At 50.1% G+C, this 20665-nt stretch overlaps 2 protein-coding genes across 2 annotated transcripts in view; one reads left to right on the top strand and one right to left on the bottom strand.

The window, feature by feature from the left end:
• The window catches only part of ASTN1 (astrotactin 1), a 53817-nt gene extending 53123 nt beyond the window's left edge, over positions 1 to 694 (top strand). Inside the window, exon 23 of the mRNA XM_061345639.1 lies at positions 49 to 694. Within this exon, the coding sequence (XP_061201623.1) occupies positions 49 to 283 (235 nt within the window). The 3' untranslated portion in view covers positions 284 to 694. The remainder of the gene's footprint in view (positions 1 to 48) is intronic.
• Positions 695 to 8938: 8244 nt separating this feature from the next.
• The window catches only part of PAPPA2 (pappalysin 2), an 86868-nt gene continuing 75141 nt past the window's right edge, over positions 8939 to 20665 (bottom strand). Inside the window, exons 21-22 of the mRNA XM_061345637.1 lie at positions 11515 to 11613; positions 8939 to 9535 (exon numbers count right to left, since the gene is read on the bottom strand). Of these exons, the coding sequence (XP_061201621.1) occupies positions 9461 to 9535; positions 11515 to 11613 (174 nt within the window). The 3' untranslated portion in view covers positions 8939 to 9460. The remainder of the gene's footprint in view (positions 9536 to 11514; positions 11614 to 20665) is intronic.

Here is a 20665-nt window from a genome sequence, read left to right on the forward strand (position 1 = left end):
TCGCTGTCTGTACCCCATGGCATCTCCCCTTGCCCATCCTCACTGCAGGAAGGCTGGCCTCATCCTCTCACAGCTGGGGGACCTCAGCAGCTGGTGCAATGGCCTCCTGCAAGAGCCCAAGATCAGTCTCCAGCGCTCATCCCTCAAGTACCTCGCCTGCCGCTACAGCGAGATCAAGCCCTATGGGCTTGACTGGTCAGAGCTCAGCCGGGACCTCAAGAAGACATGCGAGGAGCAAACACTGAGTGTCCTTTACAATGACTATGGTGACAAGGACTACTGAGGGTTGCAGGCTCCCACTCTCACACTGGCCTTCCCACGAGCATTTGTGAGGGTTTTATACATGGACCCATGGGGGGAGGGTGTCACTGATGTTTCTGGAGGCAAAAATTTGGACCAGGGAGTGAAACCAACTGCTCTGTGCAGGACTGACTCAGTATTAGTTTCTTCTTCAACTTGTCCAAAAGCCTTTCTAGTTAGAAGTCTTGTGGGACCCAGTTTTCTTGATTTTGTTTAATTCATTTTGCCAAGAGGTTCCTCAGCATCAGTGGAGAGGGAAGGCTGGGAGCGCACGGCCTTCTTCTCCCACCTCATCCCTGCCCTGCCTGTGGAAACCGTTCCCAAGGGTGGGGGACATCAGTCACAAGAGAAACACAGTGACACAGGCAGGATGGGAGAGCAAGGGATGCAGGGTTGCTAATGGTTATAGCTGAGCAAAACGGCCACTGGATGGCCAAGAGGACTGGGATGTTTGAGGGTTTTCTTGCAGTTGTAAAGCATGAGGTCTGTATGAGACCCACCTGAGTGATTGCAGGGCAGGGCTGGCATGGTGTCACCAGCTGGGGTAAGGAGAGAGGAGCATTGGTGAGCCCTTCTCCTCAGGCTCTTCCGTCATAGTTAAAGCCTACGTCTGCTCCAAGATGCAGAGTCCTCCAGAGCAAAAGCATCTTGTCCTCAGGGCCAGTGGTCAGCTGGATGTTGTGACCTTTCTTCTTGCGGGACCACATTCCTGGGAAGTCACTTTAAAAATACCTTCCTGTGTTTTTTTTACCCACTACAATAAAGACTTTGAAGCAATGTCAAACTACTGCTCAGGAGAGCCCCAGCCAAGAGATCAGTAGGCAGATGGCTCAGATGGAGCTGCCTTCTGCACCAGCTGCACTGTAACTGTGGCATAGCCCAGGCTCTGCATGGCGAGGGGAGTGGGGTGTGCCGTACCCCACCACGGTGGTGCAGGATGATCCTGTAGGTCCTGGTCCCAGAGATGGCTCAGTGACATAGCATGGCAGGCAGGCTCCTGGGGGTGTTGTTTGCCTGCATTCAGGCTCACATCTGCAGCCCTCTTTTCAAACCAGAGAACTGGGGTTGTCCTGGGACACTGGGCTTGGATCAGGGCAAAATGTTCTCCAAAACCCTTTTACCACTGATGGTGTTAGAGGCAGCAAACAGCTTCCTTTTAGCTTCAGCTTCCAGTCTGGTTTGCAGAGGAGGTATCTCTGCACTTGCCAGCTGTGCACCTTTGATCTGGACAAGCCAGGAGCCCTACAGAGGGATTTTTGTGATGCCTTTTCAGAGAGAAATTTCATTTTTTCAGTCCTGGCAGGAGAAGTCTTCAGCCTGTCACTTGTGACTTTCTGCCTCATTCCTCCTTATACCTGCTAAGGACATGGCTTGAACATTTGCGTGGTGCCGAGAGGGAAGCAGCTGTGGTCCGCGGTCCACAGCTGATTACGGCCAACAGCGCTGCATCACAGTAATTGCTCAGCAGCAGTTCAGTATCTTCCTGCAGGACCACGCAGTGCTTTTCTCTTCCCTTCCACGGGCAGACCTCTCCTCCAGGGACAGCTAGCCTGGATGGGGTGCTGCTGGGAGCAGGCACCAGCAGTCAGTGTTACCCGGGTGTGTTGTTTCTGTAATGAATGTGTCTAGTAGGGGTCATCAGGCAAATGCCTGCTCTTTGCAATGAAGTCTACTGGGTCCTTTTGGCTTTTTTCATGTGTTTCTCATTATATTTTGATGTGCCTGATGCTGCCAAGGGCTTAGGGCTCAGAGCAAGACCAATGCCATCTCCATGCCCAGGTATATGTGCAGATGTGATTTGTACTGAGCCATTGCTCTTTCTCCTTTCAGTCTCCAAGACACTTTGGTTTATCTTTTTGCTTCTCCCAGCAGATGCTGTGACAACTTTTAACTTCCAGCTAGGCAGCTGACCAGAGATGGGCAAAGGGCACCTTTGCTCAATGCCTCAGAGGGGTGCTTGGACGAAGGCTGCTCTGGCCCAGACTCAAGCTGGTTGCTCGCCAAGTAATACCTCTTACATGGCCTTTATATGAAATGCAGACTGTTTTCCTTTGGGTAGTAGACTCTTCTCTTTTATTGCTCACTAGGTGCAGCAGCAGGGATGGGAGCGGTGCAGCCTGCCAGCCACTTGCTGCAGTGCTGCCAGAAAAACCCTGGATACCCCATGCATTCACACCTGCCTAGGTCACCGTTTTGTCCAGCCCCAAGATTTGCACTGGGGCTATTCAGATATTTCTGTTCCACTTCTGCGCTCACATTTCAAAGTCCTTGCGTGGTCAACCAAAACCCTGCAGTATCATCAGCCGCCTGGGCCGGACTCCCTCTACCCCAGCGTCCCCATGGCTGGGAGATGGACCACCCTGGAGGACAAGGGGAAAGCCACCCATCCAAGGTCCTTCAGCAGCATCCCTGCACAGTTGGACAGAGTTTGGCATCCCCATCCCGTGACGTAACATGCAGTCTGTGTGTGGGGCTGTGCTCCACCTGGTTGACACTGCAGGGCTCCTGCACCCCCTGTGCTGCCAGGTCCGGCTGGTGTGGCACATCTGAGGGGCCATCCTCACAATGGCCCTGGCTTTGTGAAGGCTTTGCAAGTCAGAATTTTGTCCAAACTTGGATTTTCTTGCCAGAATCCCCCAACTAACACATGAGCCCTTCTCAGACAAATGCCAGCAGCCTGCCATGGGAGCCCAGACCCGAGAAGGGGGTTGCACCATGGCAGCAGACCTGGCTTTGGTGAGATGTGGCTTGCTCACCCAAAGCAGCCATGGACAAACCCCACGGCGTGCCCTTCCTTGCAGAGCTGACACCACCCATGTCTGCTACAGGGTTCTACTGTTTGGTCTGTACAGTATTTTCTCTCTTGGACTCCTGGTTCCCCCCACTAGTCCTGGGAGACTCAGAAGCTGGAGAAGACACTGTTTTTCCATCCATTTCTGCAACCTCCCTGGCCCCCCTGCTCTCTCTTCTTGTTTTATTTCTGAATTAATGGGCGATCATTCACCTGAGATGAACCTCTGGGTTGTTACCTTTTCTTTGCTGCACCCGTACCCCTGTAATAGCATTTCTACCTTTTACTTGTCGTGGAGTTATTTAACATATAAAGATGGTTTGGTCCTTTTCTTTACAAAGGTGGCTACAATTTATGTTCCTTGATGTTCAATTAAAACTCTAATGTGATGTTTTACTACTGTAGATTGAAAGTAGGGTGCTTTAGGGTGACATAGCCATGTGGCAAGAAACACAAAACTCTTCCAGATCACTTAAAAAAGAAAAAAAAGAAGAGAGAAAAAAAGGTTTTAAACAACAGCAATGAAAAAACCCCATTGTAACACTATGTAAAACTCCAGATGATAATTTAACCAACTATTAAATGGAGCTGTTAGTTATCCATGGCTCTGGCAAACTGGATTGTTTGTTTATAGTTTTGGTCCAGTTGATGTCATCTTTTGGTAGTGGATGAAGCACTCCCAGCCTTTGAACTTGGGTGCATTTTCACACAAGTTTAGCATTAGCCTGTCTGCCCACTGGGTTAGCCTATTCCCAAACCATTCAGTACACACAGCCGGAGCTATGTCCTTCACCTCGCCTTGCCTACCTGCTCTTGCTGGGCACAGAAGGTCCAGATACCTGCAGGCACCTCTGGTTTTGGGGGAAAGGCTACGTTTACACGTTCATGGCAAGGGGCTCTCAATCTTTGCTTTGCAAACCTCCACAGATACTGGGAATTTGGACGCAGAGTCCAAAAATGCTCCTTTCAGCCTGTTTTTTCAGTATATAAGGTGGATGGGATGGTGCTGTCTGGGTGTCAGCCATCCCTTGAGAGCTTTCTGGTCCGTCTGTCAGACTTCTGAGAGAGGACCAGCAGTATTACAAATGCTAGTATTCTACAAATGATGTGAAAATCAGTGCCTGAATGATGTGAGAGCTGCGAAGGATGCCTTAAAAGTAGCTTACAGTGAAGTGTTGTGTATAATGCTTAGACCATCAGGACTTGTAGAGGCTGGTCCCTTGGCCAAGCTCAATGTGTACTGCCACGCACCATGCCAGATGTGTATGAGACCTGGGGAGGGCCAGGGATTACTGTGGGCAGGCAGACAGGATGCCTGGGAGGACACGGAAGGGGGGGAATTTAGGGACTATGCACACAAATCCATAGGAAACCAGACTTCATTAAATCTCATGGAACAATTTTTTTTCTTTCTCTTCCCACTGTTAAATTGCAGGAAAATAAGATAAAAATACATCCAATACTTTCCTTCTGCTATTTTCCATGCAGTTAAATGCTGTGGCTGCCACCAGCTCATTGCACAATAACCCATGGCTGTGGAATGAGACATAAGGATGAGAAGGAGGAGGAGAAAAAGAGGGGATGCGTGGCAGAAAGGCATGCAGTTGCAAGCCTGAGCTGCTGTGTAAAAGAAACGGGGTTTAAAGACAGTACAAGGGAAATCAAAGATAACAAGGAGTTGACTGTCCCCAGAAGGAATGTCATGTGTAAGAAGGCCTCAGCATGACTGGGTCATTGCACCTTCATCAGAGCAAAATCTCCTCAGGGGTCGTCTGCTTGCAAGCAATGGGGGTTTGGAGAAACTCACCCCAAAAAGGGTGGACTGTGAGGGTGCATCATCAGCACAATGCCAGCTTTTCAGGAAGGGTTTGGTAATCTGTGTGTGTTGGAAGGGTTGATGTTGACCAGCAGTCCCTATTCATTCTCAGAAAGCAGGTACCAGAAGGGGTCACTGCATTTCAACACATTCATGCAACATGGCACTGCTGGAGCCCACACACAAGGCACTGTGTCCCTGCAGTCTTGGTGGCTGCCCTGTTTCTTAATGACTCCTCCATCATAACAACTGTCAAAGCTTTTCACATCCAGTTTCTGCTGCTGAAAGAGACACCCTACTCAACCACATGTGCTCATTGTCTTGGGGACACAGGAGTTAGCATCTCTTGCCTTGAGGCTGGGTGTTTGGCAGAAGGGAGAGGATGGAATAGGGAAACAATTCCTCACTTGGCTACTGCCACAGACAGATGCTCTTTTTGTTTTAAATGCAAGACGTGCAGTGGGGGTCCTTGTTGCTCGGGGCTGTGGAGTCCCCCCAGTGAGCTGTCCTTCATGGGAGCAAAACTGGCCCTGGTGGAAGTGCATGGTTTTGGGGAGCTTTGCACCAGAAAGGACATCCAATGTCACCAGAAGAAGATGTTCCTCCTGGGACCAATGAGAGAGTCCATGCAAAGACCAGAAATGAAGCAAGGCCAGTGTGGAGCAAAGTGAGACACATAGCCACCAGAGATGGCTGAAAGAAGAGGGAGTGGGGTTTAAAGACAGGACAATGCAAATCAAAGATAACAAGGAGCTGACTGTCCCCCATAGGAATACACCCTTTGATTTTGGACATATCCATTCCAGAACCCCACCTTCTGGACATGGTGCAAGGGCCAGCCCTGCCTGCAGTCCTGCCTGCATGCCCCTGTGGCTGGAATCCCCAGCTGCTCCAGCACAGGCAGCTAGAAGGACCAAGGGCTTGCCAGGACCCCACTTGTTTCCAGCAGCAACACAAAAGCAAAGCACTTCAGCTTGTTTCAATCAGGGCTGTGCACATATGGCTCCAATTGCTAGTGATGGGAAGGGCAGCCTGGCTGCGGTGAGGGAAGCAGGCTGTGTAATGTGCCCAGACACCTTGAGGTCTGCAGGGGCAGCTACTTGTCCTCAGGAGCTTTCTGCCTGCCCACACAGCACTGCGCACCCTGTGTTAGAGGCTTTTCCTTCCATTTCCTCAGCCCATCGCTTCTCTCTGGGGCCCTTGATGTGCTCACATCAGCCATGCAGGAGGAATGTTTGGATTTCATAGCTTTCCATAGCCTTAACATTGCTCCCTAGGGTCCAGCAGCCCCTGACCCACTGCAAGTGCCTGTGTTTTTCAGTCCTTTTCAATCTCTGCACTTGCTCACCTGTGACTCACCTTCTCCACCACTTGAAGCAAGGTGCATGGAGAAGGAAAGAGAAATAGCTCCTAGCACAGATTTGGCTTTTCAAAGGCACTGAAAAGCCACTTTGCAAAACAGCAAAGGGGCTCCTTGAGGGACCATCTTGCCCCTGTCTGATGGGGGTAGAGGCTTGAAATGTCTCCAGTATTGGTCCATCAGAAATGCAGACTAGATGTTTTTAGCTAACATTTCTGTTTGCTTGGTCTTGGAGATCAGCATGACTTTTTTTTCAGGGCCATCTTATTTGCTCAGTTGAAACAGTCTATTTGCTCAGTCTTAAAAAAGGAAAGCAAAAAAACCCAAACCCCGTAACATGGACACCAAAACACCTGAACAGTGGGAATAATTAAAACCTTATAATCCCCTTTCCCCAAAGTCTATAAACAGCAGTATTTCTTCCCAGTAAACCACCCCGTGGGCCTGAGGAAGTGACCACAGGGCAAGCTGGTCCCATTGCCTATGGAGCCACCAGCTGCAGCCACCACAGACCATTGTAACTCCGTGGCTCCGTGGCTGGCACTATGGGAGACCTGGCCAGCTGGGACCACTGGGGAATGGGAACTGCAACAGGGAAAGGCTCCTAGGGTGAGATGCCAAATCCCAGCCTCATGCTGTCCCTCCTCATGCCACTGGCACGATAGCCTTCTAGTGTTGGGGGTGGTGAGACTTTCAACCTGGCTCAGATGCTCCAGGTGCCTCTGGTCAGGAGGGGATGCTCAGGTATGCCCAGGGATACATAGAGCTGTGGCTACAGCAGGCTCCATGGATCAGGTTGCTTCATCAGATGCTACACATCCCCGGAGCACCAGAAACACTGACTTGGCTGAGTGTGCAGAGCAAGCCAGCTGTGGGCATCTTTGAAGCAAAGTCCTAACCCAGGAGGGCCCTATGGATGTCCCCTGCTTTGGTGACATGGAATGTTTGTGGGGTTTGGACATGTCCATGGGTTTGGCTGGTACTATGGCATCAGCTTGCCCTGATTCCCATCATGCTTTTTTCTGGCAGTGCACTGAAGCAACAAGAGATGGGTTCCTTAAGCAGAGGAGGGCATGTGGGACCAAGGGTGCTGGGAGCAGCTGAATCACCTCCCTCCCCAAGCCTGGTCCCCCTTCAGACGAAGCAAAAGAGGCAAAAGAGGTGGAGGATGAGAAGATTATTTATTTTTCATAAATTTTTATAAAAAATAATTATCAAATACAAAAAAAAAAATAGCAGCAGCCTCCATTGTGAATAAAACCCTAAAGGGGACAAAAAACGCTCAGTGTCGCTATAGAAGAACAATATTTCAGTACATAGAAGCTATCCATTCATGAGAAGCACAAATGTCTATCAACCAAGCCAGCACCTCCAGCCTTGCCCAGGTTCCCCTGTCCGTGAGGCACGGTCCCTTCCCTGTACCCACTGGTAGCCAAACAGGTAAAATTTTGGCATCTAAACACATAAGCATGCGGCTAACACTGACACCAGGCAGGGAAGGGTTTGGCATGGCAGGATGCTGGGACTTGAAATTCCTCTTCTGTGTGTCACTCTCATCCCACATCCCCACTCTCTCCAGCTGCTGCAGGCTACCCTGCCTCTGCTCCTACTGCACTGAGACCCATGGGTACCCCCTTCCCTGTGCTGTTGGAGCAGGGTGGGCAGCCTGAGCTGCACCTCCTGGGGACAACGGAACTAGAAGAGTCTCAAAGGGATTTATTTTTTATCTTCCTTGGGTTGTTTGAGGGTTTTTGTTGGGCTTGTTGGGGGTTTTTGACTGAAAAGTGTGTGTCGGTTAAAAAAGTGCAGCCCTCTGCCAAACTGCATTTGGGTGGAAACCCCCGGGCGTTTCACTTGTGCGTGATGGGAACAGAAATGTCAGTGTGTCCCTGCTGCCAGAGGAGATGGGGCCCATCATGTCTTTCCCCCACCACATCGCTGCCTAAACCAGGGCAGCAAGAGGTGATCTGCTGTGGGGCAATGGGGACACTTGCAATCAGGAAAAGGACTGGAGAAGGACAAGGCACCTCCTGCCTAGATGGTGGTGGATGTCCAGGCACCTCTGACCTTACTTTTGTCCTCCGACAAAACATAGTTTTAGGAGATGCCAGAGAAAAAGGGTCGGGTGAGCTAGCGGAGCCCGAAGGATGCCTTGACAATCCCCGGTCTTTCCACACCGTGTCACCCTCTCTCCACTCTCCGGCTCTTCACAAACCCTGGCTCGGAGCCTGCCGCTACCGGCACAGCCCGTGAAGGGACACGGGGGCACCTTTGGGTCTCCTGGGCCAGCTTGCAGCCGCACACAGGGGCCCGTGTTCCTGCTCTGTGCTCCCTTCTGTGCTCTTCTCTTTCTGCCCCTTTCCTCTGCCTCTTTGCGGCACAGAACCGTTAGCGTTAACCCCAGCTGGAGCCGAGCAAATCCCAAGGGCAAAGTTTGGTACCTGCAAGATGCTGAGAGCACCTTGAGATCACGACCTCCATGCTATCTGCCTGAGCAGTTCTTTCTTGGTGCGGCCTGGGTGTTTGGCTTCTCTCTCTGTCCTCCTTCCAGCTCTCTCTTAGCAAGGAAAGGGAAATTCCCTACTCCTCCCACCCTGACCTCCGCTTTTCCCAATGATTCGTACTTCACAGCAGCATGGTGTGTGACAAAGGATATCCTTTCTCAGCTTCATCAAGAGCAAAGAAAATATATATTTATATATATTATATATATGTATATATATATATATAATTAAGTTTAAATATTTGCAGAGAGATCACAACTACCTCGACCTTGCTAAAAGAAGCCTGTACAGCAGAGGGGGTGAATAGTGACAAAATCCAGAGCAAAGACAGACACCCAGACACCGGACCACGACAAATGTCTGCGGCAGCGCCTGGGCTCTCTGTGTGAAGCCAAGCCCAGCGCACGGCTGAGGCGGTTCTGGACCCCTGGCGGAGCCCCTCAGCGTGCACCGGGCCCCATGTGCCAGCTGGGTTCGGGAGGGAGCAGTGATGGGTAGGGGACTGCCACACGCCTGCCCTCTGCTGCCGCAGCCTGCTGGCTGCTCAGTGGCCTCGACCTGTTCCCTCTGTGCGCAGTGGCTATCCCGCTGCCCAGCTCTTGCTTACACCTCCTGCCCCATCACACCCCACCAGGGACCCTTTGCTCCTCCGGTGCTCGCCTGACCGAGAGAGGCCCTTCATGGTGCTGCTACTGGTTCTCCTCGGCTGCCGGGTCGCGGCATGTGCACTCATCCTGGTCACAGTCAGCAGCAAACGGGATCACCTGGGGAGATCAAAGGGAAATGTGAGCCTCTGCTTCAAGATACCTGGCTCCTGTCACCCCTATGCCCTTGAAGCCCTCTCCACCATCTCCGATAAGGATAGACAGACACTCTGGGCTGTGCCCTGATGTTATTGGCATTGTGGAGACTGCCAGGCCCCATGCTCACTAAGAAAGGGGCTTGGATACAAGCTGTCCCCAGCTGAGTTTTACTCTCAGCATTTTCCTCTTTGTTAACTTGCGTTTCAAATTTTGCAGCCAAGGGTTGGCTTGAGTCATGTGCCCCCCCATAGGCAAGCCCTGGGGAGAAGTCTCCCGCGGTGGGTGTGAGACATTTGGATTAAGGCTGGCAGCGGTAAGGCACCTCTAGATTTCAGTTTCACTTTTCTTCCTGTTAGAAAAACCCCTTGTCCATGTCTAAGCCCATGGATCTGTCCTTCAAGCTACTCCTGGCTCTTCCAAGCTCAGCAAAGCATGTAGATAGATCATAGCATTATCTTCTGTAGCTCTTGAAGGAACTCAACCCAGATGCCAGCTGCAAAGACTGACCTCCACATGACACAATGTAGGGGCCAGGTAGATGCATACAGTTCTTGTTCATTACAGATTAAGAAAGGCCGGAGGCTGTGTGAGCTGGAACAGCCTTCAGTGGGGCAGGCAGTGGGTCTGTCTAGGGCCGCTCACAAGGTGTGCTGCTTTGAGACATCCCATGCAGGTAGAGCGGCTCACTGCACATTGCTTTCTCTACAACAACTCTATGGGGCCAAGCAATCTCATGTCACCTTAGCTGGTGGCAGCAGAATAAGGCAGAAGGGAGCCAGCAAAGCGTCTGGCTTCTGGTTGACAGTTGTCCAGTCATGGGCCATGGGAGCTGAGAAAACAGTTTCCTCCGAAGGTTTTATACACACCAGGCTCAGAGCCAGGGAGTTTGCTACTGTTGAAGCACATTTGATTTTTCACAGCCTAGACCAGCAAGAGGCTGAAGTGTTTTTTTGGTGTTAACCCCATATTCCTGCATCTACCTTATCAGAGGTGTGCTGTAGGCTTGTGCCACAGGAGATCTGAGACCTGCAGGGGAAGTGAGCTGAGGCTGGGTATCTTAGAACTATGGGACTGAATCCTCTCACCTTTCACTGTGAACCTGTCCTTTATTTTGGCCAGAGATGCTGATGTCTCAGACCTCCTGAGAACCATGCCTTGCTCTGAGATGTCATGGTATTGCTGGAAGGGTTCACTCATCACATGGGTGTAGAGCCTTTTCTCTCCTATCTCAACTGGATCTTCCCAGGATTTTATTTTAACTTCTCTGTGTGTATGTGTGATGAAAGGAAAAATGATTCAAGCTCCACAACAAAGATTGAGAAGATCCAAATTCACATATTTCTGCAGTGAGAAATTATCTCATGCCATACGATTTGTTTTGCTGTTGGACATGCTTAGGAAGGATGGGCTGTGAGTGCTGGATAGCAAGTTGGTGGGAGGAGAGGTTGTGATGGTTATGATGCACAAGGAAGGATTTGTGCAACCCCACAGCCAAGTTGCTCCCTCTATGCTATTCCTCCCTCCTTCCTTTCCCGGGAGAATTGGGAAAGACAGTCCATAATGGATGGCAATGGACCATCCCAAAAATCCCCTAAATTATATGACAAGGTGACTTCTGTCTCACCATGGCTAGCACTGCATCCTATGGAAGTAATTTCACTGGGTCTTGTTTCCCAAAACGAAAGGAAATCCTGTGAACCTCAGTGGGAGACGAGCTGAGCTTTCAGTCCCACTGGCCTGAGGCCAAACCCCACTGCTAATCAGTGGGATGATGTCTATCAGCTTCAGCTGGCTTTGGTTTAAAACCATGGGTTAGTTCTCCATTTGTGGGAGAACTGCATTGCAGGCTTGGTTTCAGGGCCAGCAAAGCCAAAGAGCATAGCTAGCAGTCACCGCTTAATCGTAAATCCTGGCCAGCACCACAGAAGATGCTCACTTACCTTCCTGGAGGACAGTGTGGAGGAGCAGCAGTCACCCCCATCATACTGGCAGTATGCCCGATTGTTGATGGTGTCGCACCAGCCGTCTGCTTGGAAAGGCTAAGGCAGAGAAATGAGTCTTTACTTAAAGGGTTGTTCAAAAGCAGAAGGTTACCCCCCAAATTAGACACCCCAGGTCTCAGGCCAGCAAGGCCACTGGTGCACCTCTGATAAGTGCCAAGGCCCAGTTCCACCACACACAATCTCCTCTCCAAAGCCAAAGGGTGCCAGAAGACTGATATCCTAACTGATGTGTATGGAGTAGTGGGTGCTCAGAGGGCAGTAGCTGTAGCTCAAGGATCAGGGAACTGTGTCAGAAAGTGAGAAAGAAAATCCACATCATAGAGAGGGCCACAACCTGAATACCACAAGTCCGCATTCCCATCTCAGTGGTTCCTCACAGAGTCCATTGCCACCTAACCAGAACTCAGTTCACCACCTCATCTGGTTATCCACCTTCCCACGCCACTCTCACTGTGTCTCCACCATAATCCAGATCTCTGTATGCTCACATCTGGACAAATGTCTATAAGAACCTGACCAACTCTTCTCTTTAACACCCTTCCTAACAAAGAGCTCTGTTCTGAATTTGAGCTTGGTGACCTGGCTTGGACAGCTAAGTTCAGAAATGCTGTTATGAGGATCTATAGAACATCCTGCTAGAGGATCAGTCTCAGGGAGGCAAGTGCTTTATCTCCCTTGGAGTACAAGAAAGGTTAAACAAGGTCAGGAGTCTCACAGAAGTACTTGCACTCAAGCTAAGCCAAGCATTGGGCAAGCGCTTGTTACAAGGACTCTGGCTTTTCCAGAATGCGCTTGCTCTGGTTCTGACCCCTAAGAACATGTCCCCAAATTCCTCTAGACTCTCCACTGGAGACTCTAGTCCTATCAAGCCCCGCTTGCCATGTTGGACTAAGAAGGCTGCTTATTTGGTGGCCAGCTGTGACAAATGGAAGGGATATTTATCAAGACCTAGCTCCCTACAGGAATAATCCAGCTCTGGACTGAGTAGAGAGGGCATTAACCTACTGATAACCAGAAATATTGGTAATGTGGCCACCTTCCAGCTTAAGTCTTGGCCATCTTCCTCCTAATTTCTCTTCTTTGTGGCCCAAATCTCACTCTCTGTAAGGAAATTATATAGTTGAGTGGTGGGGAATTCTACATTGGCAGAATAATGGTGGGTCCTCTTGCATGGAACAGCCCAGTGCCTTTAGCTGCTCTCCTGTGAGTTACTGGTCCGTTCTCCCTTGACAACTAGGGATTTGCAGAGCCCAGCTTGCCTTGGAGCAGCTCAGATGAATGCTCCATCACTACAAGCTTTCCTTACTTTCAGCTCTAACATGGGAACAGAAAGCTATTGCAGAGGAATAGCTTTCTGCTCAGAAATGTTAAATGGCACAAGCAGCCATTCAGAAATCCATTTTACTCTTGTTTAGTTACATGAGTCATCAGAAAAGAGAAACAAGCAACTGGAGCTGAGAAGCAGCCAACTAGGGCTGAGAAACAATGCTGTACAAGTGGTGCAACCAAACAATGTGCATGTGAAGCACTTGCAATGAACTGTCAGGAACGATCTGCAGCCGAGGTTTATCACAGATACACATTACCACTGCCAAGCAACAACCAAATGTGCTAGCAGAATGGAGAGGCCATTCATTAACTGAGTGATTAGTAATGAAATGTTTCTCCTGCTTCAGGCTCTGTGATGGTAGCTACTGGCCCAGCCATCATGGCCAACCGCCAAGATGACTGCTGCCATCAGAAAGGGCTCTTGGTGGAAACCTGGCCACCCTTTTCCTCATGAAAGCAGCTGACCCATTTCACTGAACCTGGTAGCCCCAGGTGACAATTAGGCTTCAGAAAATATGCAGATCCAGCCTTTGATGGACACTCGGCTGTAGCATCCCTAAACCAAATGACAGCCAGCTGAAAACTGTCACCGTACAGTGATAGCCCTGCATCCACTGCACCAAATCCAACATGTGGGACTGGAGATAATGCCAGTAACTCACAGGAAAAAAACCATGCCAAACCCAGGGAACTGATGTGGCTTTTTGTCACTGTGACTCACAAGGAACAGAAATTAGCTCAATGCAGCCTAATGACACTTTAGGAATTAGCAGCAGGGATTACGGCAAACCACTGAGTCTGTCTGTACTATCAGTACCATAGCCCCTGGGATCAAATCCAGGAAGCCACAGAGAGATTGCATTTGTCTGGAAGGTCTCATGAGAGAAGAAGAGTGCACATTCCTACAGCTGGGAAATTGAGGCACAGCCATGTTAGGTAGCTCACTCAAAAATAAGAAGGGATTTGGCTCCTATTATTGCTGTCACAAACCATGTCCAGAGGAGACCAGGGTACAATTTCACCAAGGCAATAGGGTTAACACTCCTCTTCCATTGAAAAGCATCAGTGGGTCTTAAATGATAGTGATGAAAGAAGGTCTCTAAGCCATGAAGTAGCTTTGAGCATCGGAAGGACTGGGGCAGGGATGCTGAGGCTGTCCAGTGCAGGGATGCAGGCAGGGTCCAGCCAGGGCTGCTGGCAGAAAAGAGCTCTTCTGGGTGTGAGTTGCTTTTGCTGCCTTCCACATGGTAGAGTTTTTCCTTGAGCTTTGCTCCATATGTCATGACTCACTGGCAAAACAACACCCGCCACTTCGGTAGTTTCCATACAATTACAGGGAGGTTTGCCCATCCCGGCTGCACAGGTCTGAAACGATTTCCAGATCTTGTGTACAAGGTTGAGGGGGAGAAACAGGGACAGAATGTGGAAGGAGAGGCTTTCAGTTTCTCTCTACACCTATTAGGGCTAATTGCCCCCTCCTCTCAACCTGCCGGAGCCCGTACCCCACCCTAAACAAATACAGGCTCCTATGGCAACACTTGTTGGGGAAACTTAACAGCTCATGCTCCAGATTACATTGGAAAAACATATGAAGGGAAAATAAAAAATGACTAATTGGACTCAAGGCTCAAGAGAGCTAGGCACAGGGTTCGGGAACTGCTGTCCCTGCTCCTCACCCGATGCCTGCAGAACACAGTGAGTCCCGCTGCTTCACCTCATCAAGAATCTCCACCTGGCTTCATATTTGCAACCAGCAAGAGCAAAGTAAGGTTCCAGTGGGTCACCCCTGAGGGCACAGGTGCTTTTGCACTTGCAGCAGTCTTACTGTTCTTGCAAGAGTCATGGCAAGGGAGGACATGGGCAAGGCAAAGAGGAAAACCCATAGAGACTCTCTTCAGCCTGTGCTTGAGCCATGTGGCTCTAGAGAAAGCAATGCCAGTGGTGGGAGAAGGGAGGTTTTCCCCTGTTGGTGACTCGCAGAAACACCCAATGTTTTAAGATGGCAGGAAAAAAGAAAACACCAGTATCCAACCATGCCATGTGAAGGCAACGGATGTGATCAAGGGAAATTGCCAGCTAGGATTCTGTCTCCAAAATATGCATCCTCCAGTGCAGGGGAGAAAAGAGCTGCTTGAAATGGCTCATATAAACTGGGAAGAAATGAATAAGGTGACTGCTGCAACAGCTCCACACTGTGTTAAGTGATAGGGAGCTGCTCAGTTAGGCGGCGTGCCACCGAGGCAGCCAGGGAGCTGGGCTGTGTCAGCGAATCTCCCCACTCGCGCCATTCATCTTCCTTGTTTATTCAGACAGGAGCTTCAGCGGGGCGTGTGTTAGCACGTGGAGGTGCAGCATCTGGCACTGCCAGGCCTGAGCCCTGTGCTGCCGGCATAAAAATAGCAACCACGAATCAAGAGCTTGGCAATTCAAATAGGCTAAAAAAACACAGGCTCTCAAAGCTGGGAATAGGCACAAGTAAAAAGAGAAAAAATTAAAGAAAAAAATGAGGGAAAAATATTTCAGGCAAAGGAGGGATATGAGAGAGGACTAGTTATCCTGCTGCATCCCAGGCAGAAGCATCTCAGAGGGCTTGGTGGTGAGGTTTCTCTTGAGGCTGATGGGAGATGCCATGCAGGGAACAGCATCTATGCACAGTGTTTTTCCACCGTCCCTGCAGAGTCCCTGGGGCTGGGGCCAAGCTGGCTGGTTCCCTCCGCAGGGCAGCCGTACGCCCAGCAGGAAGCCCCCAGTGCCATCAGCTTCTTCATGCTCTTCTTCAAAGCCACCCTGTACGTAGGTTGATTCACTGTGAAAAAATGTCAAAGGGTGCAACAGAACGAGGGAAAGACGAAGCATGAAGAATAAAACACAGATTCCATCAGTATCATACATATTTGAGTGCTGTGTCACAGGCATTTGGTGAACACTATGTCCCAGGAATGCGGGTTTTGCTCTGGTTGAGCAGACCTGAAGGCCTGGTACCTTGCTTTTGGCATTCCAGATGCTTTGGAGGAAGGTGGAATAAAGAAAAACCAGTGTTCACCTGGCCAGTTGTGTAACCGAAGAGCTGTAAGACTCTACTGCACTGCTGTTGGAATGGGAAGTGCTTGTGGTTTCTGTCTGTCCATAGCTACAGAAAGCCCAGATCCCAGTTTCAGGAGATCAAATCCAGCCTTAATAAGCAAAATGTTTCCCCCCAGCCTTCATGAGGCTGTGCAGGTCCTGAGCCTTGTAATTGTGCTGATCCCATCCAAGGAGGGTACAGTTTGCTTTTATACTGCTTCTAAATCAGCAGAGATTTTGCTGTTCTTTCATCCTTCCCTTTGGGCACCAGCATTGACCTTAAACCCTTTGCAGGGTTTGAGATGACCCTTTGAGATGACCACAAGCAGCCCTGTAGCTAAGGAGGTGCAGTTGTCTTTGTCCTTGGCTGTTGCTTTCAAAGCAGCTCCAGAAGAACAGGGGAACCATCATTTTGGCAGGGAGACTTGCAGGGACCAGCCCTGGGAAAGCTGCCACTACTGTCAGATGCACACCCTTGTGTATCATCTTCACTGCTGTTAATTCCGCTCTTGCGATGGATGAGCCATTAGTGGTTGAATGATCAGCTGGAGGAGACAGGAGGGAGATGGCATGACAGGAAAGATGGGAACAGGGCTGGGCAATAAGCGTCTGCTGGGGAAATGTCTCCCTCCACTGTGCACATGATCTTCCAGGAGCCTTGCAAGGTTTTCAAGAGCAAGTCCCCAGAGGCATCAGTGTGTGCTTAGCATCAGAAATGAAGAAGTAGCAGTGCCAGGCTCTCACGCACAGCTGGAAACCTCGGACCATTTGATGGTAGAGGGATATCAGCCCAATCCGGGCCTCACTGAACCATGGGACTGAACCTGGAGTTGTCCCACAGTTGGAGACCACTGCAGTTTCAGGGGTCTAAGACATGCAAGAGAAGCCACTTTCCAGAGGCAAGCCATTGGATGTGGCAGGGGGAAGCAGGCATAGGTGCATGGGGAAAGGAAAGCACTGAGAGGCTGCAGCAGCCCTTGGACAGGGATAGGCAAAGGGCAGCTTCTCCCTGCCAGATGCCTTTTCTTCCTTCCCACCTCAGCCACTAGCCAAGGTATTTCAGAAAGCTCTGGGAGGTCCCTGGGAAGACTGGAAGAGTACCCAAAGCCTTGTTAGAAGTCTGGTTCACTTAAAGCCCCTATGCATCCACCACTCCAGATTGGGTGCCTGGAAATTCCCCTTCCCATCCCTGTCCACATACCTCCAACATTGTTCCAAATCTCTGTTTCCCTGAGGAAAACTGGGGCTGGTGTCAGTGCCTTCAGCAACAGACATGGCAGGAGCTAGTCAAAGTGATGCTATAGCACAGTGTCCCCAGGACACATCCCTTTCCGCGCACACACACACACTCATGCTGGCGAGGCAGAGAGCCCGGCCATTCTTGGCTCCCCCTGCTTGCCCAGGGAAGTTGACTGGGAATGCAGACTGTGGGAGGAAATGACAATGTTCATTGTTTGGATTAAATATTTTTCTTGGCCTATTCTCCATTGCAGTGTGCCTTTTATTTCATTATTTTTTCTCCCCCCCCTCGACACCCCAAGCACATTCACTTTCCCTCTCTCCTTCCTGAGGCTCTCCAGCAGCAAGGAGGAAATCAGCTCTGAAAAACACAAAGAGGGACGGAGAGGGGACAGGGCTGGCTTCTGCTCAGAAAGCTTTTTGGTATGCCTCACTGCCTGAGCCATTGAGGCAGCCAGCAAGCTCTACCTGGCCCATTGCAGCCAGGGAGGCAGGGTGCGCATCACTTAGAAGAGAGCTCCAGAAATTTGGCAAGAGGCGCCAGGGACAAAGTGGCCTGAAGAAGGGAAAAGAGACACAAACTACTACAGACTTCATGCTTCATCCACTGCTTCTGTGTCTCCCAGGTTCTGTCCCCTGAACTGTCCCTCTGCTCCTTTTGGACCAGGGCAACCATCCCTTGGAGTCACATGCCTGCAGGATGGCTTGTCTGGAGACATCATGGACCTGCCCTGTCACCTCAAACACAGCCAGAAATCAAAATGGAGAAATGACAATTGTTTCTGAGCTTGCCAGTGTCCCCAAGCTGCTTGCTTGTCGGCTCAGCATTCAGACTGCTTTCATCACATCTCAGGTCTTCAGGAATATCTGCCCCAGCATCCTCCTCCCCAGGCCTCCCTAAGAAAACTGAGGTTTGCTGCTTGAGAAAGTACTCCATATACTCAAAGGAATGCTTCAAGGAAGAGGTGATGGACAAGAAAGCAACATCCTGCTGTCTGGTTTCAGCCTGTGTGCCACCACTTGTACTGCCATGCCCAAGGCAAGCAAAAGCCCAGCTCCCAGCAGTCTTGGTACACAGCTCTAGGCATTCCTTAGACAAAGGGAGTTCCTTGGACATGGGTTTCCTGCAAACATCTGGGCCTTGTTTGAATCAGTCTGGATTGAGTTTGGACAGGATCAGTGTCTGAAGGGGGATGGACAGCAGAGGGGTTAGATTCCTGCTTGGTCTCCAGCTGGAATGATGATGAAGATGACCATACCAGGAGAGCAGGTCCTTGCCTTCGTGTATGAAACTGCTCCTGTGTCCCAAGACAAGATTTGGCTTGGACACACTTCTGCTGCAGAAGTATGTTGCCCTTAGGGCTACTGAATGGGGATGGATCTCTATCCCTGGTCTGCTCTGTGCCTTGCTCCTCAGGGACCCCATGTCGTGGCAGACAATGATCTGTGAAGGGCTTTGCCACAGTCCATGGAAGCAAAATTAAAGAAAGGGCTGGAAAGCTGGTGTAGATGAATACCACAGCGACGGAGGTCTTCGCTTCCATAGAAGCATCTGTGTCAATGATTGATTTATTCACAGTGGGATGCTTAGCCTTGTCCTTTTCACGCCCTGATCTCAGCGCTAACAGGAGCAGAGAAACAGAAGCAGGAAAGAACAAGTGAAGAAGAGCAGAGGAAGTTGTCATGTGTCAATAGTGTTCCTGGCAAGCATGGCGATTCCTGGAGATGGGTTCCAGTGCTCACCGTTCACAAGGATGCTGCTGCATGCAAGAGAGAAGCCAGGACTTCCCATGCCATAAGTACCAGCCTGCAATCTTGCCCTCAGCAGCTCGCCTGCTGCATGGATTAGATCTCCTGCCAAGCCATTTGTGCAAAATATGTTGCAGGATAGAACGGGTTATGGAAAACAAGCCCTGAAAACCACAAGGGCCTCCTGACCCACTTGTATCTGGTTTCTGCCAAGTTCTTGTTCAAGATCTTAAACAGAAAGAAAAACAATGTACAAAGGATGAAGGAGCTGAAGGGGAATGAATATTCGTGTTGGAAGAACAGTTGGCTGGGCTATGTTTGGGGATGTTTGTTTATTATCAGAAGCAACTCATAGGTTTTTATTTCAGCTTTCAGTGGCTTGACACTCCCTCTGTGTCACCAGCTGCATGTCCGAGACCGCCAGGAGAAGGGAAAGCGGGACATGGATAGGGATGGAGGATGGCAACTGAGCTGAAAAGGGCAGAGAAGCAGCCAGGGCATCCCAAGTGCAGACCAGCCTGTACCATGAGGCTTGGGGGAGCTGAGGTGCCTCCACCACCACTGTTGATGTGCCTGGATGCTACTCATGCCAAAAGGCCCCCATCTTTCAGGGCTCTTTAAGCCTGTCCCTGCAGGCAGGAGAGTGTCATCTGTCCCCTGTCCTTGCACCATGCTGGTGTGTGATCATTCTATTTCCCTCTGCTTTGTCTTTTAAGAAAATCGAGTGTCTATAATCACACTCTAACTGTGTTCAGGGGACAAAGATCTTCTCATAGTTTAGGAGAAGTATGCCTCAGCTGAGATTTTTGGAAGAGAAATATATTTATTTGGGCTCATCCTCTGGAAGGATACAACCCAGGCTAAGCAGCCCATGCTGCTCAGGCCAAGAGCAGCACGAAAATGTACTTGGTAGGTATGTAGCGAGGTCTTGCCTTCTACCTATCCAGCATGAAGGGCTTTGCCTTCACCAGTCAGAGGCCAGGTACGATCCAGAAGAGACCACCATCTGCAGCCCATTCTCCTCATACTCCCCCACCATTTGCACTTGCTACATTAACCATGGTGGAAGATATAGCCCTGCCTGCTCCTTTTGGTATCTGTTTGTGGCCCTGATGTCCACTGATCTGTAACTTAAAACTACTACTCACCCCTGCAGCCTCATGTGGCAGACAGACAGTGCAGAGTACTCACTATGTTCAAAGCACTTTCCTTCACCTGTCTGGAACAAATCCCTTGCCAGTCCCAGTGAGTGCTCCCCAATTCTTCGTCCATCCTACCTAGCACCTCTGTGACTCGGCAAACCTCCAGCCACCTTCTGCTCTCCAAAGCTGGTTTAGGGTCTCCTTGAAGGGCAGCTGTGGCATCCCTTTAATAATTTTGATTGTTTTTTCCAACTGTGCTGCATCCTCTTGGGATGTGTAGGCCAACATGTACTATCCAAAACTGCATTGTACCAGAATCTAGGGCGGTCCTGTTTGGAAACAAACCCAGTCCTGTTTGGTCCCCTGGATCGCAGTGGTTTTAAACTTTGGCATTGGTGAGACCCCTGAAGGAACAGCAATCACGTGGACTGCCTCTTGCCTGCTTGCAAGAGCAGCAGTCACATCCAGTAGGATCCTCTCTGCATTTTCAAAGCCAGACAGCAGACAGAGGAAGAGTGCAAGGTGGATAAAGATGTCATGGAATGCTCTCACAGGGACAAGAGATG

This window comes from Neopsephotus bourkii, unplaced genomic scaffold (assembly GCF_033783945.1).
Source record: "Neopsephotus bourkii isolate Nb327-2 ecotype Australia unplaced genomic scaffold, CSIRO-AGI_Nbou_v1 NB_234, whole genome shotgun sequence".
Taxonomy (NCBI): domain Eukaryota; kingdom Metazoa; phylum Chordata; class Aves; order Psittaciformes; family Psittacidae; genus Neopsephotus; species Neopsephotus bourkii.